Source organism: Tyto alba, unplaced genomic scaffold (genome assembly GCF_018691265.1).
Source record: "Tyto alba isolate M040663 unplaced genomic scaffold, T.alba_DEE_v4.0 Super-Scaffold_32, whole genome shotgun sequence".
Classification (NCBI taxonomy): domain Eukaryota; kingdom Metazoa; phylum Chordata; class Aves; order Strigiformes; family Tytonidae; genus Tyto; species Tyto alba.
Window position 1 is genome coordinate 3,100,281 of NW_024881307.1, and position 23,880 is coordinate 3,124,160.

The window sequence follows — 23,880 nt, forward strand, 5'->3', positions numbered from 1 at the left end:
CTGGGGAGCATTAATGAGACTGGTAAAGTTAATGAGGACCAGAGCTCCAGTATAGTCAAGTGCAGCGATGAGCATCTTTAAATTCCGTGGATTTGGGAGCCCATTGACTTTTAGTGGTGTGGCCAAGCAACTGCAGTTCCCACTAATTGTCTCGGAATTGTGTTGCTGAGGGCTTTTGAGTTACAACATTGGGCGTTGCGATGTTCATGTGGGAAAATAGACGGGAGGTTCTGTCTTGGCTTTCTTCCAGCTGCTAGATGATCCAATAGCGAGTCAAAAATGGTGTCAGTAGGGAAACCTGAAAATGGGATATTCCAGGTTGATACTGCCCTAGAGGAGCAATTTTAAAGTCTTAAAAGGACTATATAGATAAACATCAAACTTGTTCCCCTCAATGACACTGCGGATAGGGGGTGTAAAAAATATTTTGCTCTGTTCACGTTTGGAAAGGATCACAGAATGAGGACAGTTGGACCAGTTATTTAAAGCTGAAAACTATAAGGTGTTCCAGAAAACAATTTTAAAACAGCCTCTTTGAACTCAAATCTTATCAGAGTGTCTACTCTGTCCTACAGCAACAGCAGTGTACACGGTACCCGTGTTAAGTGATTCATGGTGTCCCAAGTTTAAAGGAATACCTCATCGCAAAAGAAGCATCCCTGGAAATGGAAGTATTGTTAATTTTCCTTCCAAAGTAAGGAACTGCAGAGATTGCACAGATGGCAGGGGCCTGCTTTTTAGGAAGAGAACAAAAAAAAGACAAGTTTGCATGGATTTTTTTTTCTCCAGTTTCTGCAGTGCAGAAAGTATAGGATTATTTTTTAAACCAGAGCAACCCAAAGAGTAATATCCCACAGGAGCTTAACTCTTCGTCATCTACAAGGGCCACATTTTGCTCGAAGCTGGGCACCACTGCAGGCCCCTCAGAGGCCTAATGCTGTTCCTTGTAGGCATTTTGGGTCCGATTTCCTGTATTTTCCTGGAAGAAAAAAACCAACCAACCCTAAGTACCCTGAATTTGCACCTCTCTGACTGGTCGGGCTGTTTTGCTCTGCCCCTTCTCTTATTTAACTGTGTATGTTCGTTGTACATTCGGTGACTGTTACTGTGTTCATAGTCTCGTGCAACCTGGCAGGTGTAAAAAAAAAAAGAAAAAAAAAAAAAAAAAAACAAACGAAATTAATAAATCTTTTTCTCTTAAAAAAAAAAAAAAAAAAAAAAAATGATGTGCAACTTGCCCGTCCCCGCGTTAACAAACGCCGTCTGTCGCGACATGGAGCAAACCGCCCCCGCCCCGCCCCTTTCCCCTCAGGGCGCGGAAGGGCCGGGGCGGCCCTGAGGGGGTGGGCACGCGCCCCGCGCAGGCGCGGCGGCGGCTGCCTTCGCCCGCGCATGCGCCGTGACCGACTTCCGCCTTCCGCCGCGGCCGCGCGTGGGGCCGCCGGCCCCACCACATCCCCATACACTCGCCCCACGGCCCAACGGTCGCCGCCGGGGCTGTGGGGAGCGGCCCGGGGCCGCCCCGGGAAGCCCGGAGCCGGCGTAGCAGGTATGAACTGAGGGTTGGGTTTTTTTGGTTTTGTTTGTTTGTTTTTTCATGCGGGTTCTTACTATTCGACCTTCCTTTAAAGGTTGTGGTTTTGTTGTTTTTTTTTTTTTTTTTTATTATTGTTAATTTATTACGCGTGGTGCGTGCGTTTTCCTCCCAGTCTAGAGCTGTGCCCGACTGTGCTTGAGGGGAGCAGGGCTCCTGGCCCAGACACAGCGGTAAATTCAACCTGGGAGAAATCCTCTGTGCGAGTCGGTTTTGCACCTTAAAACCCTGTTCAGGATTTTGACGTAGTTTTTCGTGGTATTGAGCTCTATGGGCAGCAGCTCCTGCGAGTGGGAAGCAAAGTGGAGTGGGTCTCACCTGTACTTTCCAGTCAGTCTGCTAAAGCATTCATATGTCGGCGTGATTTGTGTCAAGATGGGACAGCAAATTAATGCTGTAATATCTTATGTATCTCACAGCATGCTGCTGTAGCTCACTGCTTCGTCAAACGCGGCTTTTCAGTCGCTCTTCAGCTGGGGGTGTCCCCGGGTTTGGGTTTTTCGGTCTTTGAGGGTTTTGCTGCTGTTGTTCAGGAGCAGGAGAGGGGTGAAGAATGGACTCCCTGGATCATATGCTGACGGACCCCCTGGAGCTGGGGCCCTGCGGGGAAGGAAATGGCACACGTATCATGGAGGACTGCATGCTGGGTGCCACCAGGGTCAGTCTGCCTGAGGACCTTCTGGAGGACGTGAGTCGTGCAAAGATACTTCACCTTTTCAGAGCCTTGATCAACAGCATGCTTAACTCCCTTCGCGGGGCTTGCAGAGCAAACTGGAAAGAGGGGAAATGTAACTGTCTGTCCTAGAAAATGTGTCAAAAAGGGTTTTGATTAATCTCAGCAAAGCATCTTTTAAAACTTTCCTGTTATGTTCTTTCTCTAGATAATCATAGAATGGTTTGTGTTGGAAGGGACCTTAAAGATCATCTAGTTCCGACCCCGCTGCCATGGACTGGGACACCTTCCGCTAGATCTAGCTGATTTTAAAATTGGCTTTAAGAAAGTTTTGCTTGTTACAAGTTCTAAATTTATTTTCTTGTTGCTGGTAGCATTGTTAATTTCCTCACCCTTGCTTTTTACGCTCTATTCTTTTCTGCATTTGGTGAGACATTGTCTCTTGACTTTTGTTTTTTAACCACAGAAAAGGCTAGAAAATTGTCCAGGATGCAGATACATTTTCTTCACTGTTGATTTTTGCTTTCTTTAGCCTGAGATCTTCTTTGAAGTTGTCAGCTTGTCTACGTGGCAGGAGGTACTGACAGATGCCCAGCAAGACCACCTAAAAAAATTCCTGCCTCACTTTCCCGAAAACAACCGAGAGCATCAGAACAAACTCATCTCTGCGCTGTTCAGTGGTGAAAACTTCCGTTTCGGAAATCCACTGCACATCGCCCAGAAACTCTTCCGGGGTCAGTGAGTGTAATAAACTTCTGTGTGTTTTGGGGGTTAAGTTGTTAACTAGCAGTTGACGAAAAATGGAGTGGTTTTTTTACCTCTTCCTTACAGATGGACACTTTAATCCTGAAGTTGTGAAATACCGGCAGCTCTGTTTTAAGTCCCAGTACAAGCGCTACCTGAGCTCGCAGCAGCAGTACTTCTACCGACTGCTCAAGCAGATCCTCGCTTCCCGCAACGTGAGTGTCTTCAGAGCACAGTCATCGCTTTCTTCTGTAACCAATAGGTTGCCTTTACAACAAAAAGTCTTGGTATCTGCGCACTCACGATTCTCTGAGGTTTTTCCTTTAATGAATGCTGTGTTTCTGGTTTTCCAGGTGGCCCTTATAAAACGAGAACACTAGAAACATTGTTACGTTTGTAGAATTTGGGTTCTGAAATTCATCGCTCTCACTTGTGTGTAGTGTCTTTTTCCCATGCCCACCTTGTCCTTCGCTTCCTGCATTTGCCCCTTTACACCTTACTATCCTATTAACAAGTCATTCTGCCTTCATTTTCTACCATTTCTGTCATTCTGAAACAAGTAAGGCTGCTAAATATGTAGTTGCATGAACTCCCCAGCTTCACTGTGGGCTGGTGTAGGTACAAAATTCCGATTCTGATACCTGTGAATAAATTCCCGATGAAGTCGTGCTCTATGGACACTGTTGTCAGCTAATTGCTGCCAACTGAAATGTGTTTGTTGTATTCGCTTGCTTATTGTCATTACGCTTGGCTGTTGAAATATGGGATGTATGGATGGAGATGAAAGCCTGTTATAAAAAGCCCCACAGTGATGGAAATGTATAGGAAGTTATTTCCTCTGTAGCCGTAAGGAGTAAAGCGTTTTCTTCGAAAGAGACAGTATTCCATGTCTGTGTTAAGTATTTGGCGTGGAAACTGCACCAGTGGATCTCAGACCAATGGTTAGGTTCTTCTGAACAGTCCACACGTGTGAGGTATTAGTGTGTGTGCAGACGAAGGTGCAGAAATTTCACCTTGTTTTTTTCCCCTTTAAATGGTGATCTAAAATGCTGGTTTTAAAATCTTTTATGCGGCAGATTCTGATGATTGGTAGGGGTTACCATATCACCAACTCCACACTTGCTGAAAATATGTGACTTGAGCTTATCTGCTGTAGCTTACAGTGCCGTAGCTGAGATGATAATAGCTATTGTCACACGTTTCTCACCTTCCAGCACTTGCTGGATTTAGCTAGGAAAGGAGGCCCTGATATGACCCTGAGGAGAAAGCACTTCCCACCAACGTATGACACAGAAGAACGAGACAGACGGACGCATCGGCGCTACTTGAAGATTCTGAGGGAAGTGAAAGAGGAGTGTGGAGATACTACCTTGTCTTCTGATGAAGAAGGTAATGCCCCGTGCTGAACTGAACGCTTGAGGTGCAAATGGAAACAGACAAAATTTTGATGTGGGGACAGTGTCTTCGATAGAAGAATGGAAACTGGACTCCAGTTTTGTTGGCTGTGATCTAATGAACGTGGGGTAATAGAAGTATGTAGGTGGTGCTAGGTCTTGCAGAAATAAATGTATTTCTCTGTTTATTTTAGATCTAAGCTCCTGGCCTCCAAGTTCTCCAGCACGTTGTCCAAGTCCACCCGTTCCCCTGAGAGTAATTCCCACATTGTCAACCTTGGACATGAAAACAGCAGGTGAGAACCAAAGTAGGGGTCTGTACGGATTTAGGGGTGAGAATTACTTTGAGACCCTGCAAGAAATCAGTTCTGAAAATCTGTTGTTTGATGGGAAATCTTGTAATGCTTCCTTTTTGCAGTCTCCAGAACAGTTGGGTCGTCTTCCACTTAATTTAATCTTTTTCTCCTTGGAAGGCTAGTGTTTTAGCACAAGGGTCTACAGTTTGTGTAGTACTACTGATTTCTCTGTTATATTTTGCCTTTAATGGTTGAAGCACTAGCACGGTCCAGTTTGAAATATATTGGTGTATGTACCGAGGGAATCCCTCCTAAGGTTATGGTAATCAAGTCTGCAAACCCTTTGTGCAGCACAGCTGATTTTCACTTCTTTTCACTTTCATCAACAATGAAATCTGATGACCCAAGGAAGAAAGTATTGAAATAAATTGGTTGATTAAGAGTGAATTTCAAATAAGGAAAAACTAGTTACTGAAATGTGGAGATTGTTGAAAGTGGGAATGGATAGAAAATGATATTCTAAGAAGTCTTGTAAAGTAACAATATTGGAAAACAGTGCAAATAATCTCTGAATGTTTGTTTGTTTGTTTGTTTTTTGTTGCAGACAAGATAGAATTTGGGGAAAGCGATTTGAAGATGATGTTGAGGAAGCACCATGAGAAACGAAAACGTCAACCTGTAAGATGTCAAGAAGCCTGGGGGGTGGGACTACCTTTTATTTACTAGTCTTTTATCTGTTAGCCATAAAGTTCTGGGTACTTCTGAGTGACAAAATGATCGCTACTCTTTTTGTATGCAAGCATTCCTCAGCCCTTTTTTGTAACCAGTATTTAACTGTCAGTGTATATATGCAACTCCTGTTCATGTTTACCTGTTTAGAAGGATTTTGTAATTTTAGTGATGTGTTTGAGAGACAAACTTGTAGATTTCAGGGTTAGAAGACTTACCGACTTCTATTGCAGTAAATAAGCTGATCCTGGGTGATTGGGGCATTTCAGCACTTGGGTTATCTTCTGGACTCTTGTTGCTATCGTAACACTTTGTCCTTTCCCAATTTTAATTTCTATCCCCTTGTCCTGTGTAGGACCACCCCGATCTAGTGACGACAGACCTGACTCTCGAGGACATCATGACTCGAGTAAATGCTGGCAGGAAAGGTTCCTTAGCAGGTCAGTGCCTTGGACACAGTACTTGTGCACTGTGTGACTAGAGGGTATCCTCTGTGTGTGGAAAGCTGAGGAAGGGGGTCTCGATAGATTGTTGTATCCTTTCCCTCTTCACACGTGGCTGGGGTTGTGAGTTGTTCATTCCAGTTGCTCACAGACAACTCCAATTTCCACTGAAGGTGCTTCCAACTAACTGCTGGGAGTTAATGTGTATTTCTACTCTAAGCGGTTAGCTTTGCCTTTCTAATTTCGTATACGCTGGTTTAAAAACTAGAGGTTTTCTTTTAAAACAGAGAGCGTTGAGGGGTAAAAGATTCATGGAACCGACAGGCTGGAATGAACTGATGGCGAATGAGTGCACTCTACATACGTTTCCAAATATATGTTTAAATATGTAGTTTATGATTCTCAATAAAATATGGTAAGAAATTTTTCTCATTGTTCTTCTTACCTTTATCGTATCTAGCCTTATTTGACCTTGCAACCCTCAAGAAAAAGGTGAAAGAAAAGGAAGATAAGAAGAAAAAAAAGCTGAAGATTATAAAATCCGAGGTGGAAGATTTGGTTGACTCTCTTAGCAATGTGGATGGAATCCCACCACTGTCTCAGGACCCTTCCCCCATCCCTCTGTCATCTGTCAAAGAAGAGTAAGTGCTTCAGAGGGCCCCAAACGCCTTGCATGGATGGAGAGAGCAATAAATGTTGCAATTCAGATTTTTGTGGGACTTTTTCAGGCTTTGGTTTTGTGCGGCTTGGGATGTGAGAGATGTGTGGTGTTCATCTTTGTATAAGACAGTGAATATTTACTCAGGGAACTCACCCTCTTTGTGTTCTCTTTATTTGAAGACCTCTTGAAGAGATGAAGCCATGCCTTGGAATAAATGAAATATCTTCCAGTTTCTTTTTTCTTCTTTTGGAGATACTGTTTCTGGAAGGACCCGCTACTCTCTCAGTGGTAAGGAGCCACCCACTTCTCTAAGGATCTTTGCAGAAAGCAAAATTGGGGGATAGAGTGTTTTATAGCCATGTAATAATAATTTTTCTCCAGAGTCGTCCGGCTGTAAATGATACTAAAATGCAGATTACATATTAAAGAAAACAAACCCTTTGGGAGTGCATACCACATTCTGGTTTTAACGTGTTTCATGAACTTAGTCAGCTGAATCTAAGTCTTTCCATACCCATTCTTTAGATCATGGTTGGATATATTCTCTATATTAAGAGCAGAGATCATGGAGAAGTTTTTTTCCCCTTTGTGGTGTCTGTTGTCTGGACCACCACAGTGAGGGTTACTTGAAAAAGTCAGGTGATTTTTTTTTTTTTTTTTTTTTTTTTTTTTAATATATGTTAAAAATTTTAATTTTTGTCCCCTGGATATGTTTAGCTGTTTTGTTTTCCATTAAAACAGTTACAGTTTGGAGTGTGAGATCTTTAATACAGTATTTCTTTTTCCTTTTCAGCTTGAAGATAAAGTTCTAGATTGGCAATCTTCTCCTGCCAGTGCACTAAATAACTGGTTCTCCTTTTCTTCTAACTGGTCTGAACTGGTTTTACCTGCTTTGCAGTACTTGACAGGTGACAGCAGAGGTAGGAACGGCTGTTAAAAATACTAATGATGCTGGTACCTCAGTTCTAATCCATTCTGGTTTACATTATAGCTCAAATCAACTTTTAATTCATCACTACAATAAATCATTGTATTGTTGGCGGCGTTCCTAGCGTAGGCTTTATGGCTTCCATTTGGTGATTGTGGTAGTCATGTTTTGCATGTGGATAGTAGATAAGACCCAGCTTGATTCCTGAGTATGTGAAAATGTGTATGAAATTGCCTCTAGACAGGCAGATTCTCCTCTTCAGATCAAGTGCTTCAGGCAGGATGTTTGAAGCAGGAAGTCTCTTCCTGGTGCGAAGACGTTATGGTTGTCTTCGGAGATAATAAAAATTAAACTAGATGATGCCCTGAGCAATCCACTGGAAACATGAAGTTGGCCCAGCTTTGACCTGAGGCTTAGACCAGCTAAGCTTCAGACATTCCTTTGAAACTAGACTATTCTGTGGTTCTCATTTGCATAGTGGAAAGCTTTAAAGAAAGAGACAGCATAGATTGTAGTGGCCTTTGCAACATGGAAACTTATGTTCTCTGTAATGCTGGCGAGTACTGTAAATCCAAAATTTGTTTCCCATGAGCCCAGGAATAGTCACTGTACAGTAACAGCTCCTGGTGCCTCAGAGCATGAACAGGATCTCGATCTGACAGCCTGCATATGAAAGAAAGACTCATTATCCTCTTCTTTCCTGGTGCTTCCACTGTTACTCTGAGTGCATACCTTCCCTTTGGGCAAGTATAAATTGAGAGGTGCACTTACATAATCACTTAAAATGCTTTATCTGTCATTATGAGTCTGAATCAACAGTTTACATTACATCAGTAGGATTTGGGGAGTTGGACGATTGTATGATGTCTCTGACATGCACATTTTTCATTGTAGATGTTCCTTCCAGCTTCTCACCTTTTGTTGAATTCAAGGAAAAAACTCAGCAGTGGAAGTTGCTTGGTGAGTATCTTGCGCTATGATTTCATTTTCTCCAGGACTTTACTTTTCAGCTTGCTGCAGCCCAGACAGAAGGGCAAACAGGGATGCTAATTCATTGGTTAGGCCTTTTCTTTTTAACTGAGCCAAGTTATGTTTTGGAGTGTTTTGGATTCAGGGTGTTCACAAGACTTTAGTATTGGCAGCAGACAGAGAATGAGTGAGCAAAGGCACTGGACTGTATTTCTTTATCTTGCTGACCTAACCACGTTTATATCACCCTTCAGATCTGTCTGAACACCTTCCTGTTTCCCTTTCTGTAGAGCATACCTTCTGATTATTCAGAGTAATTATTAGTTATTACAATTACAAATTATTTAAAGTGCTCTGTGGAGCAAACGGATACTATTCTCATTTTTAAAAGTGGGAACCAAAAAGTAAATTGATAGTCAATGTCCCCAGGCTCATAGTGAATTACAGATGCCTTGTGTTTATGTTAATACATTTAGCTACTGAACAAAATTTCCTGTTCTTAAATGTACTGATCCTGGTAATCATATTTGTAGGCTTAAACTGGCAGAGATTTGGAGTTGGGAAGCTATCCCTCTGGCCCCTTTCACAGTTTTTGATGGAGGTTATGTAGGCATGTGTTTCTGCTCCTGGACTCAGTGACTTGGGATTATTACTTCGGAGAGCAGGAACCACCTGCAAATACCAGGTGGCTGTGTCTCAAACATCATCTCGCCTGCTATGCCAGGAGTTGAAGCACTGTCCTTTGTACCAACATAGGAGAATAACTAGACTTTGAGCTCTTTTCTAAGCCTGGATGTGTTCAAGTATCAAAACTGGAGTATCTGTGAAGTGTGGAAGATGCCTTGTGACTGGTGATGAATAGAGGGGTGGAGGCAGTAGGAGGCAACTGGGAGGTACAGGCAACCAGCTTCATAATGCATAAAAGACTTCTGCTTCCTATTTTTCCTGATTTCTTGGACTAGGCTCTTGCCAAGATCATGAGAAGGAATTGGCAGCACTGTTTCAGCTCTGGTTGGAGACCAAAGACCAGACGTTTTTCAAAGTGAGTCAGAAAAAAATCACCTTCTAGCAGCACAAAACCTGACTGAGTTATATCCTACACTGACGTTTCTCTGTTTTTTGATAGGAAAATGAAGACAGCTTGGATGCCACAACACCAGTTCCCAGAGTGTAAGTATATAATGCTGCTTGAAAGCTTTTGCTGTGCGTGCTAAAGCTATGAAGTTTGGTCCTTGTGCCTCTGGATCTAAATGGCTGGCTTCTTGAAGTAGAAAGATTTTACATGATGGGACAGGAGAGAACTTGATAATCTGATTTTACAAACGCAGTAACTAGACTTCACAAAGTCAACTGATTTTCTCCAAGTTCATACACATTATCAGAGCAAGTCTGTAATCTAATTTATGTCTGGATAACTAAATTATTTGCAGTCCTAGCTTATCTTCGGGTAGTGCATAGAGTGTATTTTAAGATCTCTGCAGGACTCGTTTATATTATCAAATGCTTTCAGAATTTGTTCAGAGAAATTTGCAGAAGGGGTGTGGTGACTAATCTTTGGGACGTTTTTTGGGACTGCTGTGGGATTGATGTTGTTCAGAACTGATGGTGACCTCTGTTTCAGAAGGACTGACTACGTAGTCCGACCTAGCACTGGAGAAGAGAAACGTGTGTTTCAGGAACAGGTAAGAAGAGAATCTTAATTTTAAACACACATGTTGAAATTGCTGGCCACTAAACCAAGAGAATTTGTGTGGGATGGTGGTTTTATACTCTATACAAACTTTGTTACTTTAAAGAATTAGTATTTTTCGTCTGCCTTGGAAGTAGGTATCTTGGCCTTGCATAAAACTTGCTAACAATATATCCTGGCTGCTTACTTCAAGAGCACCTGTATTTCCAAAGGATATTGGGCAAAATTAATTGAAATTGGTGGTGCCAACCTTTCTATCTTCTCTGCCATCCCTCAGCACATAAGGATGACTTGTCTCTATATTTTTTGGGCGTGTATGAGTACAAGCAGAAGACAAGTGGCAATAAGTGCATCCGTATGGTTAATTATCTTGTCTGTAGTAGATGCAAGTGTGTATTAGAGGGTAAACACATGATGACACCGCTTCCCCCTGGGTACCTGTGCTGTGTGCGTGGTAGAATATCCAGGTTAAATTTGGGAAATCTCTCTTTCACCAGATTGGAGGAGGAAGAAAGGGCTGCTTGTTGCTGGGGGAAGGGGTGCTTGCTGGGCGGTAGGTATATCTCTGGCACCTCTCTAGTCTGTGCAGCTGCTGAGCAATTAACCTAATGTATTGCACCTGCACACTTGGGCTAGGGGGTGCTTTATTATTCTACTTGAAGTAGTTCGTGCTTGTCTTGATCCAAAACAAGTTTATACAGCAGTATTTAGGCCTTTCATTTAAAAAGAGACTTTCTCTGGAGGGTGATAATAACTCATAATATAAACACAGAACAAGCTTTAGGACTTTGCACTATGTTTCCTGCTAAATTCAGTCCTCTTTGTTTCCAAATACAGGAACGTTACCGCTACAGCCAGCCCCACAAGGCTTTCACTTTCCGTATGCATGGCTTTGAGTCAGTCGTTGGTCCTGTGAAGGGGGTGTTTGACAAGGAAACCTCATTAAACAAAGCCCGAGAGCATTCTCTCCTGCGCTCAGACAGACCAGCATATGTCACCATTTTGTCCCTCGGTAAGGTGATGGCCAAAAAAGTTTTTTTTTAAAAAAGAAAGGGCTCCCCTGACCCTTCCAAACAGTGCTTTTAGGAATCTACGTTAAAAAGGGGAAAGGTGGGTAGACTGGGATGACATAAACAAAGAAGAAATAGAGAGTCCATGGGGCTGGCTGAACCTAAGGCTCAGATAACGAAAAAAAAAGAAAGAGTGGTGGTTTCAGTACACTGTTGGGAAGTTGGGGCATTGCAAAGTCATTCTGGGGCTCAGTGCTGTGCCCCAAGTTCATCACTCCTAGTACAAAGCCGGCAGAGTCGATGTACTTCAAAATGGTCCTTTTTAATCTCTGTTTGTACCTCTGAGGGATCACGGGGGCTAGACTTTAGTGAGCAGGTAGGCACTGCGAGAGCAGGGGGTTGAGAGCCATAGCAAAATGTATCTGCTGAGGTGCTTGAATGCAACTACCTACTAACGACTGGAAATCTAAGCTCCAGTTTTGTATTTCAGTTCGTGATGCTGCTGCTCGCCTTCCTAATGGAGAAGGAACTCGTGCTGAAATCTGTGAGCTGCTTAAAGATTCCCAGTTCCTAGCTCCGGATGTCACAAGTGCTCAAGTAAGTTGGATCTTATGTCTGGCCTCAAACAGATTCTCCTGAAAATACATCATTGCCCAGGCCTGGGCAGTGTTCAGTGGTTAAGGCCCAATACTTTTTATGCTGCTTTGATTAGCAAAAGAGAGCTATGTACTACTCTGAGCTGCTGCAAATCTGCATGGTGCTCTGGATGATATAAAAACAGCTAGAAAAGCCACAGGATGAACACTGTGTCATATAGCTGCACACATTTTAGATTCAGAAACTGTCAACTTTCGGAGTGCTGAGCTTTGGTGGAAGCTCCATTTAATCCAAGGTGGTAAAACAGCATCCTGTGCTGCAATATCTGCTCCAAGTCAGTTCTTATCAAAGGAAGATTGCTAGCAGCTTACTCAGGTTTTATGCCAAATAGGATTACTTTTCTATTTGTGACCTTTGGCTAGCCAAACCAGGGACGTCTTGTAATTCTGTGAATTCTGAACTTTCAGGTTAATACTGTTGTCAGTGGTGCTTTGGATCGATTACACTATGAGAAGGATCCCTGTGTAAAATATGATATTGGACGCAAGTTGTGGATCTACCTGCACCGGGACAGGAGTGAGGAAGAGTTTGGTAAGCTTGGCTTGCTGGTATCTTAAGAATTGAAGATGTTTATAAATCTCTTGAGCTTCTTCAGTCCAGCTGGATAATGAACATGAATTGGTCAGTCTAGCTTTCTTCTGTAGTCAGTTTGCTAACATTAGCCCATCAGCACTTGCAGAGCAGTGTGTCAGTCTGAAGTATTTGTTGGAAAATAGATTCCTGTGTGCAAGAACTGCAGATGTACATGTACATTCACAACGTCTTATGTGCCCTTTGTTTCAGCCTTTTTGGCTAATTTTACTTGGTATTTTTCTTTGCATTATTACATGACGATGTGTGTTTGATTCCTTGTCTGAAGATAAATTTACAGTTCTTGATTGGCCTCTTACTCATGTTTGCTCGTGTTTAGGAACTCTAACCATTAATTTGTATTTGCAGAACGGATTCACCAGGCTCAAGCTGCTGCAGCAAAGGCCAAGAAAGCTCTTCAGCAGAAGCCAAAACCTCCAGCTAAAATGGTACATTTCTTTGCAGAGGTTTGCACAAATGCTTCTGGGATTAGGAAAGAGATGTGGGTTTAATTTAATCCATAAATTCTGCGTCCGTAGTGGCTGATGAAAATTACCATGTTATTTGAGTTATTCATTCACTATGTATACAAATGTCAGCGTTAGCCTAGCACCAGTGCACAAAATGAAGAGGGAAAGAGGGAGCCTTTGCTTCTCCCAGCTTCCACTGTTACCCTTGTTGATCTCAGCAGAAAGGTCAATGGAATTCATTTGTGCTCCCTATCTCAGGGGTGGTCTTTCAGGTCTAGTTTTGAGGTTAATCTGTAGCAGAGTGTGTGGAACACGTCTTCTGCTCTCCCCCTTGCTGTGCTGAAGCTGCCAGGGGTTGGATGTCTTTTTGTTGTTGTTGTTATTGATACCAGATATCTCTAAAGTAGTTGCTGTTGGCAGATTAACCGAGGTGGAAATCTGCACGTTATAAATGGCTGTCACAGCTGAGTTGCACTTTTCCCTGAGAACAGGAGTAGCCAAATGCACCAGCCCACTTGTGGCTGCAGTGGCGGAAGGCAGATGGTCAGTCATTTCAGGATTTAGCACCAGAGCATCGTTCATAACCATACAGAACTCAGCTTGAAGTGCTCAGCCCACTCTCTAGAGTGCAGCAGTCAAACCCGGTCTTTGTGAAGACCTTCATGCTTGACGTGGTTTCTTTGCAGAAGTCTAGTAGCAAGGAGAGTTCTGTGAAAGCACTCCCCAGCAGCACATCAGAGCCCAGTCAGCTGAGCCTTAGCGACTCCAGCATGCCACCGACTCCTGTGACACCAACTGCACCAGCATTACCAGCAACGCCTATTTCACCCCCACCAGTGTCTGTGGTTAGCAAGAGTGTATCTAGTGCTGGGTCGGAGCCAGCAAAACCCAGCCAGAGGTACTTTTTCTGTCTCATCCATCTCCTGTGAATGTTATCGGTTCTTTCTCCATCATTCCCTGCATCTTTGCTGACCTGCTGGCTTTATCTTCTCCGTAGTGTTCTTCTGGTGTCATCCCCTACCATGCCACAGCTCGGGACGTTGCTTTCCACAGCCCAGAGTTCCCAGACGCAGTCGGGGCCGCAGCCCCCTCCCACCCGGGTGGTGAGCCATACCACCTCCTCGGGACTGCCGCAGGTCCGGGTGGTCACTGCCCAGTCCAGCCTCCCAGCTGTGTCTCAGCAAGCCCCGGTGGTAACCCAACAGCAGCAACCTACGTCAGTGCCTCAGATCCGCGTTCCGGCTACAGCCACGCAAACCAAAGTGCTCCCTCAGGTGAGTGTGGCTGCAGGGAAACGGTGGAGAGGCTCTGGCTTCCAGTCTGACTTCTTTGAGTGTTCTGGTATGGTGCACGGGGATTACTCGCTCGCTTGGAACATGCAGTAACTGCAGGGCAGGAGCATAGAAGCAGTTTTGCATATATAATACCGTTCAGTGCTCCTTTTTTCCTCCCTGTTGCCCTTTTATGTGGCACCATTAAATTGTGCATTACAGTAAAAAGTCCACAGAACTACCAAGCTGTAAGGCACAAGAAAAGAAAGAGTAAATTATTAGTCTGTTAATGTGTGAGTCTGCTCATGTGTCTTTCTGTAGGCTGTGATGACTCTGCCGGTAAAAGCTCAAACCAGCCCAGTGCAGGTGCAAAGACCAGGAGGCTCCGTGACAGGACAGGCAGGCATCACCGTGACAGGACTGTCTGCAGCAGCCAGCCCTGCTGTGAAGCCAGTAACCAGCTCTCCGGGCAGTTCTGCTACGAGCACCTCCTCTACCACTGTCATCCAGAATGTGGCTGGCCAGAATATCATCAAGCAGGTGAGAGAGAGGGAGGGACAAGGAGCTGGACTCCACAACCCAGTCATTTCCTGTTTGTCGTGACAGACGTGATAGGCAGGTGTGAAGAGATGGTGAAAACTGCAGCGAGCTGTAATGCTGTATGAGCTCTTGACCATACAGATTTAGGCAGTTGCTGGTTTGGTGTATTTGAGCCTTGTTTTCACATACAGGTAAAAGATGTGTTAGCCCAAGGTTAACCATCTTCAAATGTTCATCTCATCTCCATTCATCTTGTTTGAAAAAGCAGCTCCGCAGTATTTCCTAATTTATGGTTTGGGGAATGCCATCTGATGCGCAACCAAAACTATTTTCAGCGTGTACTGAGTGCTAGCATCGTGCCGTTTCAGTTTTGATGGGAGCAAGCATCCTTTTGGGAAGCTTTACTGTGTGCCTTGGACCGTGTCCTGGTTTGGTCCAGCCGTTTCTCTGATGTCTTCCAGGTGGCTATTACAGGACAACTCGGCATGAAGACCCAGGCTGGAAGTGGCATCCCGCTCACAGCGACCAATTTCCGGATCCAAGGGAAAGATGTGTTGCGCCTACCCCCGTCCTCTATCACCACAGATGCGAAGGGACAGACTGTGCTGCGTATCACGCCGGACATGATGGCCACCCTGGCCAAATCTCAAGTCACTACTGTCAAACTGACTCAGGACCTCTTCACAGCAGCTGCGGGAAGCAGTGCTAGTGGAAAAGGCATCTCTGCGACTTTGCACGTGACATCCAATCCTGTCCAGGCTGCTGATTCTCCGGCCAAGACTAGCACGGTCACTTCGGCTTCTTCCAGCCCAGCTGGAAGCACAGTGGTTAAAGTGACTCCTGACTTAAAGACTGCAGAGGCAACAAGCTCCGCTTTCCGACTGATGCCTGCTCTGGGCATGACTGTGGCAGATCAGAAGAGCAAAGCCGTAACTACGGTGGCATCCACAGAGGCCAAGCCGGCTGCTACCATACGAATCGTGCAGGGGCTGGGGGTGATGCCGCCCAAAGCTGGGCAGACTATTACTGTAGCTACTAAGCAGGTGCCCTCTTCCTCAGCAGTCAGCGTGGCCGGCACAGTCCACACCTCAGCTGTCTCTTTACCAACCATGAGTGCCACGGTGTCGAAAGCGGTTGCCGTGGCCTCGGGAGCTGCTGGGACTCCCATAACGCTGGGCACAGGAGCCGCTGCTGTGCGGCAGGTGCCTGTCAGCACCACGGTAGTATCTACGTCCCAGGCAGTAAGTAATGCTAACCTTTCCCTGGAGCGGGGTGGGAAGGGGGAGTGCTGAAATACACTGATGGTTTACACCTGCGAGCCTCTCCTAACATCCACGAAGGCTCAAATTAAGTGCTGTAGAATGGGGGTCTGCAGCTAATTTCGTGGTGTTGGAATTGTAGCTAAATGCCGAATGAGCAGAAAACAATCAGATATGTCTTCCCTCATGTCCTCTTGCAAGTGAATGAAATAAACTTTGCTTATTTAAAGTCCTACCTCATGCAGCTCAGCGCCTTGCATCACACCTCTGCAATCATTTCCCTTGGAATGGTGTCAGAACTTAGAATTGCTTGTTACTTGTATTAACTGTTTTACCATTTCCCTGTTTAATGCAATTTTAATGCCCAAAACTGAAGGCGCCGTAAACTGTATCATGAAAGCTGCATTAAGCTAATTGACATTACGATAGATCCCGAAGGATAAAAATCGTGGATGGATACAATGATCCTTCCCAGAGAAGCACTGTGGTGCAAAGATGATGTGGGTTTTCGGGGCTGAGGAAGCTGTGAAGTGAATGAGATGGAGGTGAATTTTAATGAGCCTGAAATGGAGCACAGATTTCATCAGCGAGAGCTGCTGTTGGTTTTTCCTCCCAGGACTCCTAAAAAGCAAGCTGAGTGGTAATTGCATGTTGTCAAGCAGTTTCTCTGCTGAACTCCCTGCGGCTCCTCATGTGTTCTTCAACTTCTCTAGGGTAAACTACCAGCACGAATAACGGTGCCCCTGTCAGTGATCAGCCAGCCCGTGAAAGGCAAGAGTGTGGTGACTGCTCCCATCATCAAGGGCAACCTCGGGGCCAAGTGAGTACTTTGCATCTGGTAGTTTTGCTTCAGTAACAGGCTGAGGCAGGTCTGTGTTCAGTAGGTTCCTGGGGAGCTAGCAAGCAGAGGGTGGAATAGCCCTGAAGTCCATTTATAGGTCCGTTAGCTGCAAGAAACTTAACGAACGTGGTGTCAGGCGATGAGAATACAGTCTTTGTTTAGGTGCCCTGAGATGTAGGTTCTAGGAAATCCACTGAAGAAAACATGTTCTTTGCCTTGAAATCGGCTATTAGGTTAGTTCTGTGTGTTTGAGCAAGAATTAACCGGGTGACATACCTAAAAATGTAATCTGAAGCCATCTCTCTGTTAAAGAAACGAAGGAAGTGTTAACTGCCTCAGTGAAAATTCCTCTGGCACTCAGATATTGAAGTCTTTTTGTTTATTCTTCCATGAATTCTGGTAGTGTCTCCCTTAGTTAATATTTCAGAGCAGAACACTGTGTGCTCAGCTATTTTCTGCATTCCTTGAGAAGTGTTCAGGTGTGATCCGGCTAACCTAGTGATGTGTATGGTCCAGAATTAGAGGGTTTAATCCACGTGATAAAGTAATGCTCTATCATAGTGATAAATGTCGAGATAAGTTTGTCACTTGCCAGTTTGGTGGAGGAAAAAAGCCCTACTACTTAAAATCATTAGTAAATTAGATAAATAACTTTAATCTCCTGGCAACTGAAGAACAATTTGTGAGTCTGAAAGATGTAGCCTGCTGTGCTGTTTACTAACCTTTCAACAATTCCCTTTGCTCAGCATCAGTGGATTAGGTAGAAATATCATCCTGACTACGATGCCAGCAGGGACAAAACTGATCGCTGGGAATAAGCCCGTGAGTTTCCTGACTGCACAGCAACTACAGCAGCTGCAGCAGCAAGGCCAGACCACGCAGGTAACGGCACCTAGAATTGGTAATATTATTTGCTTTTTTTATGACTTACCATCTCCACGAGGACTTTACGCTTGGTACGCGGGGTTCCGTAAAAAGCAGAGGAGCACAGCTTGGCTCTAGTGTCTGCATTAAGCAACATCTCCTTTACCTTCCCTCCATCCAGATACAGTTTTTAAATGTTTGTGAAATGTATAAGGAATGTAAACCCAGAAATCCCATCAGGAAATGTTCTCAACTGCTTGGAGGATTGTTTCTATGCGCCTGGCTTTTTTTGAAGTGCTTTGTATTTTGGCTTCTGGAGATCACCTTTTCATGAAGAAGTCACATTGCTGCTTTGCATATCCATCTTTGTCTGGAAACATAGAGTTCTGTAATTGCAGATAATTAATCTTTATTGAGAGCTGCTAGTAACAAGTCTGTAGAAACGAAGTATTCACCGGGTCCAAGTCCTTCTTCTGAAAACTTGTAAAAGCAGCTGTGTAGGTTTTTATTCAAACCAGTTTTTAAATCTTCCTCTGTAATCTTGACAACTCTTGCCACCATCCCACGTGAGCAGTGGACGGAGTGATCTTCTTGTGGCACATTCTGTTCTTAATGTGTTCTGGTGCTTGGCCTTGTTCATAGAACTGAATTTTTGTTGGCAGCGGAAGCAGATAATTTGCCAGCACTTCAGAGTGTGATGCAAGTGCAGTGTGTCACCAGGTTGCTCCTGCTGTGAGTTGAGTTATTTTTCCTTCCATTCCAAACAGGTGCGAATTCAAACAGTGCCAGCCTCCCATCTCCAGCAAGGAACAGTCTCTGGCTCTACTAAGGCAGTTTCCACTGTGGTTGTGACAACAGCTCCATCTCCAAAACAGACCCAAGATCAGCTATGAGCAACGATTTGAAAATGGTCGCTTTCCACAAACTTCCCTGAGTCCGTGGTCATCCTCCATCCAACCACCTGAGACTACCTAACCTCAGCCGTGGCTAGGGGTTGGACCAGCTTCTGTCCCGTTGCTTGTCTGGAGTCAGCACTGTGATGTCTGGGTAGAAATTCCACAGCAGAAGATGCTGTACCTACGATACGAAATGTTTCAGTCCAGATGTGTAAAGCCAAGTTCTGTGGCATTGATCATTTAAGAAATGTCTTCCTTTATTTTGTTCTCTTCCCGTCCGGAGGGGTTTTTTGCGAGTATGGTTTCTGTGCATTTTGGGTTGTAGACAAAGCAGTTGATCTTGGGTCTTCCTTAACCAGGTAAACTTGCTTTTCAGAGTCACAAAGAAGATGCCTCCTTCTGCTGGAGTCTTGCTGTCACTACTTTTATACAGGTGACTTAGGATGGTGGCTTGGACACCAGAGTTTGTAACGTAGCCTGGATGTAGATCCCTAACGTATTGAGTGTACTATTTATAGACTTTTTAAATATCTCTCCCCTATCTTTGAGCTCAGACTTCTTTTGAACAGATACTACTTCCATGTCACATTTCTGTCGAAGGCAGGATGAGAGTCAAGACGGTTTCTGCTGTAAAAAAGCTAGTAAGCGTGGGGAGGAGCGAGAAGCGGAGGAGGTGCAGAAAGTTGTGTGAACAAGTCTGTCAGCAAATGGGAATGTACTGGAAAGGTAAAAGAAAGCGTTCACCAGAAGGATCCTCCTTTAGTTTTCCTCAACAAATAAACCTTTTTATCAGGCAAAAAAAGACTGTAGCGTGTCTTAAAAGTTTGGCATATGTTTTCAAATAGACCCAAGCTGTAGTCTCTTGGACTGAGAAGAAGTATTTTAACCCGTGATCCCAGCTTTTAGTTTTTTTCTTACCTTTGCAGTTTTATCTCTCTGTAAATTTGTTTTGGGTTTTGCACATACCGGAGATGAATTTGTGGCTGTTCTGACATGACCTTGAAGCTTTCTCAGAACAAGAGCAAAAGATGTGTTGGGCCGGGAGAAGAATAAACGTGCAGAAAGCCTTTAGAAACCTCTCTGCCATCTCCTTTTGGTTTTGTACAGCTTGTTTTGTGTACAACGATTGTGTAGCTTGCCAAGGGCTAATAGATTGTCCATCTTTGTAAGATGGTTCTTTTTAACCTGGTTTCTCTTGTAGTCTTTTTTACAATACATGGTCTGCTCCAAGTTAGACATTGCTGAATATAATCTCTGTAAAAGAACCAAGTTGCACAGTTGGGTGCTGGCCGAGCTGCGTGCCTGGAGCTCCGTGTGTTGCTGTGCGGTTCCGCCGCACCTGAGCGGAGCAGGTGGTTTTGCTGGGCATGCCCCTCTTCCCGTTCAATCCCCAACCTGCTTCAGGGGTGGGCTGGGGGAAATTGGGTATTTTGGTTAAAAAAAAAAAAAAAAAAAAGGTAGCTGGCTGCAAGTACTGAATAAGCAGGGCACATCAATATAGCGTTTTAAAGCAAGTGCTTGAATTATGGCTTATATGCATCGGGAACAGAATTAGGAGTGATAAGGGTTTTCTGAGCACCTGTCCTACTTCATCAATTTTTGTACATTTAACTACTGACTAGGGAGACGGCAGAAAGGCTGTGGATTGGGAGGGAGGCAAGGACATGTAAGTCCTTTTAGTGGTGAAGTTAAAATAAGAAACTAAAGAGACGACAAGCAACTTCCCGGTATTGCCTGTGTGAAAGAGCCTCTACATTCAGAACATAATCAAGATAAGCCTGCTATGTTAGTTCTGCTCATCATTAATAAAGTTCCTCGGTGTCAAAACCTACAATCAAGTGCTGAAAGATGGTTACAGCATGAAGCCCCTTATATTTCTGTGAATCCTCTTGCAAGCAACTCCGTGATTTTGTCAGTGGACACAGGAGGCCTCAGCGGTATTAAATGTAACAAACCAAGAAACCTGCATCTAATCCCATGAGTTTAGTGTGTCTCAGATTGTTGCTGCTGCTTCTGAAGAGTCTTGCTGTTCAGGACATCATCCTGTCTGCTAAGCTGGCTGCTAACGTGAGCAATCTTTTCGTTCACTGCTGCTTCACTTAGGCCTGTTCTCTTAGCTTTTAAAGTCTGTGATCTTTGGGGAAGGAGCATCATTGGCTATGGGAGCTTCTATTTCACGTGGCTGCCTGCTGCATTAGACAGTATATGTTTACTCCCCGCTTTCAAGAACAAAGTACAGCCTGTTCTGCGGTTCAGCTGCCACCCCTCTGATGGGTTGCTTCCACTCTGGTTGAAAAATAACCCTTAAGCTACTGCAAGAAAAGAGCCCTTGTTTTTAATAAGTAACCTTTAACTTCTACACAGCAGGCTGAAGGGCAGTGAGGGTCTTGAGTGTTTTTTTTTTTTTTTTGTGTATGCTGGGCCTGGCTGAGGGTATATTTGAGCTAGACAGTGTTCCAGGTGGTGTTTGCTCCTATGTCCTCTTGCTCCGGGGACTGAAGGCTGTTCTGGGTGGGTACTGCAGGAAGAGCTGCAGAGGGGAGCGTGCCTGCAGAGCAAGACAACCTAGAGGAAGAATTACACTGACATTGCCCATTTCCCATCTGCTTGTCTTGCCTGAAACTAACAGGGCTTTGCCTGATGCATCTTTGCCATTACCATTTTTAATTAAAAGTAGTACAGCCTCTTTTTGTCACAGTGAGATGCTCACTACAGTTATCCAAGAGCCTCGATTATTTCTTAAAACCTGTGAGTTAGATGTTTATTTCCAGCAAAAGCATGGCATGTAATCATTGCTTACCAGAACCGAGTGTGCTACACAAACTGCCAGAGGCCACTGAAAGCCTTTCCAACCTTTATTTTAACAACTGCTCTGTTTTATTTAAATCATGGGGAAAATCTTTATTTATATACCTCAGTAGGATGCCCTCATAACCCAATGAACTCATCTTGAGGTTACTTCAAGTGTTCCTTTTCAAAAGCAAATAGTTAATTGGACATCAACCTGCATGTTTTTAACAGTTGGTCTTCCTTTTCCAAATGCCTTGCAGTCACTGGCACAGTTTTTAGGTAAATACAAAACCCCTGTTGCTTGTTTTTCACATGACCAACCTGAACCCCTGCAACTAGAACAAAGTCACAGTAGGCTTAGCTTTTGTACCCCCCTGACAGGAGTTTGGTACGTGGTGCCTGACCTTGGGACCCTTCTGGCCGAGTGCTGTTCATGTAGCACTACAGCGTGGCAGTCTGAAATTTAAGACTTTTGCCCTGCAACCTTAAGCGCAGCGACTTGCTACAAACTGGGCAGAGCTGTGGGGAAAGGAGAATGCGCTGCTGTGTTCTAGGTGGAAACTGGCTCCAAGAGAAACGGGGTTTAATTACTGTAGTTGCCCCATAGCAACCAATTTACTTCAAGATTTACTCGAATTGTAGCTACGTAGGTAGATCAGGTGTGTTGTGTGTCAAACGGTGCTACGCTGGACTGTTCAACGCTAGCCTAATATATTGTTTACTCATTTGGTAAAAGCTTCAGGGTAACACCGCTCCAGCTGATGAAGCTTTGCAAATACAAGCTCAGCATCATCACTTAATGAGGGTTCTGTGAATGTGTATTGAAGCATGGGACCATTTTTGCAAGCCATGAATAGTATTTCTCACACCCTGCCGCTCACTGTCCAACCCTGCTACATACCAGTAACTGATAACAAGGAGTAAAATAACCGTATAGTTTGCAAAAGGGAAATTACGGCATCCAGAAATGGTAGGCTAGATTCATCTTTCTTAACTTGGGCGTTGAACTTTTAGATAGATCTGAATTGCTCACCCTCAGCTGCATTTGCAGCCACCGATGCCTCCAGCGGGCAATTCATTTGACTTCCCTTTGGTTCTTGTAGCATGAATCACTCCCTGGGTATAACCATTTCTTTCAGCGGACTATAAAAAGAATTCTGGGAGAGTAGCTCAAACTTAGGCTTTTAATGATTTAATTTAGGGATGCTCCATTCTCTGTCAAGTGACCCATTCAGTGTGGTTTTAATCCATTTGAGCGTGGATTAATCTTGTATATAGCATCCTGTGTGGAGGCCTGGAAAGTGCAAAATCAGAGGTAAATAAAATTTTAAGAACCAGTTTGTTTCCTTATATCTAGAAGTATTCACCAAACCAATTTGGTAAGCCTTGCATCTGTATCATCTAACGTTACTTTTTCTCACTGTCCTCCAGTTTGCAAGATCCGGAGCAAAATAACTCACCTGCCAGAGCCCGGATCCTTGAAGCAGGAATGTGTTGGTCTTTCAGAACTCCAGAATCAGGAGGTTTCACAATAACCCTTAAAGAGCAGAAGGCGCCGATCAAGTAGAGGAGAGAGCATCCATAACTGGATGTGCTGACCCAGAGCAAGGTCACCACGGCCTGGAAAACAGAAGAGCAAACCTGCCAAAGGTCATGCTGTTTTACTTGGGCTGATGCTGCTTGAAGAGTTAACAAGGATGTGGAAGTGAGGAGTGACTTGAATGTGTTTATGTGTCATTCTGAATGAAATTTTGGCAACAAGGGAAAACTTTTCAGTTTGTGCTTGGGGAAACAATGGCTACTTGTTGTTAGGCTTGATTACTCAAATAATGTATTCGTGCTGAGGACTTTTCAACTGCTTAAGCAAGTTGCTTGAAAGTCAGCCTATGGTGAGAATTGTTCCTGTGTCCTCAGTTATGCAGTGAAATTATGGGTATGGGCAGCCAGTCAGAAGCCCTGGAGTCACTGCAACTTTATGAATTACTGATCTCCCTCTGCGCTGCTTTGCTCATGTAAGGAAATAAGTTCTGTTTCGTAGCTGGGGTGGCCTGACAAGCAATAACGTGGTAAGCCATTGCATTGAGGTTTGCTTTCAACAGTGTTCCTGGACTGAAAGTGCACTTCCAACTCCGCTTAGCTCCTGTAATGGCTCTGAAGGGGTCTTAAAGCTGGTGCTGCTGCAAAGCGGGGAGGGGGGCTGTTACCTTTTCCTGTCAGTTTTATAGTTGCAGTGTCATCTGCAGTCTCTGTGGGCAGCTGGTAGCTTACCAAAAATCATAAACTTAACTGAGCGGTTGTTGCAAACATGCACTAGGACAGCTGGGCAGCCAGGAAGGCGTTAATGTGCAAAGCAGAGGATTTCTCCAAAAGCCCCAAGTGCTTCATTGTCACAAAATTAGCACCTTATTCCTTTGAAGGGCAACATGAATGCTTAGTCTGTGTTTTTTTGGTAGCTGTGACCCTAGTAGGGGGGATGAGTCTTGTAGTTAGAAAGCTGTGTTTGTGTCTGGTTGATAGGATTTATTCCGGTTTTATTTTTCAACTTGTGTTGTGGAGGTGAGTCGAAGTGACGTGAGGAGGCTGAAAGGGTA

The 23,880-nt window shown here is 44.2% G+C and overlaps 1 protein-coding gene across 2 annotated transcripts; it reads left to right on the top strand.

Annotated features, from left to right (window-relative positions):
• Nucleotides 1-70: 70 nt before the first annotated feature.
• NFRKB (nuclear factor related to kappaB binding protein) lies at nucleotides 71-19,683 on the top strand. 2 transcript variants are annotated; one of them, XM_032982240.2, is made up of 26 exons: nucleotides 71-1,549; nucleotides 2,128-2,282; nucleotides 2,800-3,001; nucleotides 3,099-3,226; nucleotides 4,226-4,400; nucleotides 4,600-4,701; nucleotides 5,306-5,379; nucleotides 5,786-5,870; nucleotides 6,334-6,514; nucleotides 6,714-6,822; nucleotides 7,328-7,454; nucleotides 8,357-8,422; nucleotides 9,394-9,473; nucleotides 9,558-9,601; nucleotides 10,053-10,113; nucleotides 10,959-11,133; nucleotides 11,622-11,728; nucleotides 12,196-12,319; nucleotides 12,728-12,807; nucleotides 13,515-13,726; nucleotides 13,826-14,102; nucleotides 14,421-14,639; nucleotides 15,101-15,880; nucleotides 16,612-16,718; nucleotides 17,486-17,621; nucleotides 18,371-19,683. In XM_032982240.2, the coding sequence occupies exons 2-26, from the start codon at nucleotides 2,148-2,150 to the stop codon at nucleotides 18,494-18,496; spliced, it is 3,912 nt and encodes a 1,303-aa protein (XP_032838131.2). In that variant the 5' UTR covers nucleotides 71-1,549; nucleotides 2,128-2,147; the 3' UTR covers nucleotides 18,497-19,683. The 2 variants fall into 2 exon arrangements, with proteins under 2 accessions (XP_032838131.2, XP_032838132.2); XM_032982241.2 differs by having other exon boundaries at nucleotides 10,056-10,113.
• The last annotated feature ends 4,197 nt before the right edge of the window (nucleotides 19,684-23,880 follow it).

Excerpts from the sequence above, each read along its gene's own strand:
- NFRKB (XM_032982240.2), top strand. The coding sequence starts at position 2,148 with ATGGACTCCCTGGATCATATGCTGACGGACCCCCTGGAGCTGGGGCCC. Across the intron at positions 10,114-10,958 it reads AACGTGTGTTTCAGGAACAG|GAACGTTACCGCTACAGCCA; the intron begins GTAAGAAGAGAA and ends TTCCAAATACAG. Across the intron at positions 11,729-12,195 it reads CGGATGTCACAAGTGCTCAA|GTTAATACTGTTGTCAGTGG; the intron begins GTAAGTTGGATC and ends CTGAACTTTCAG.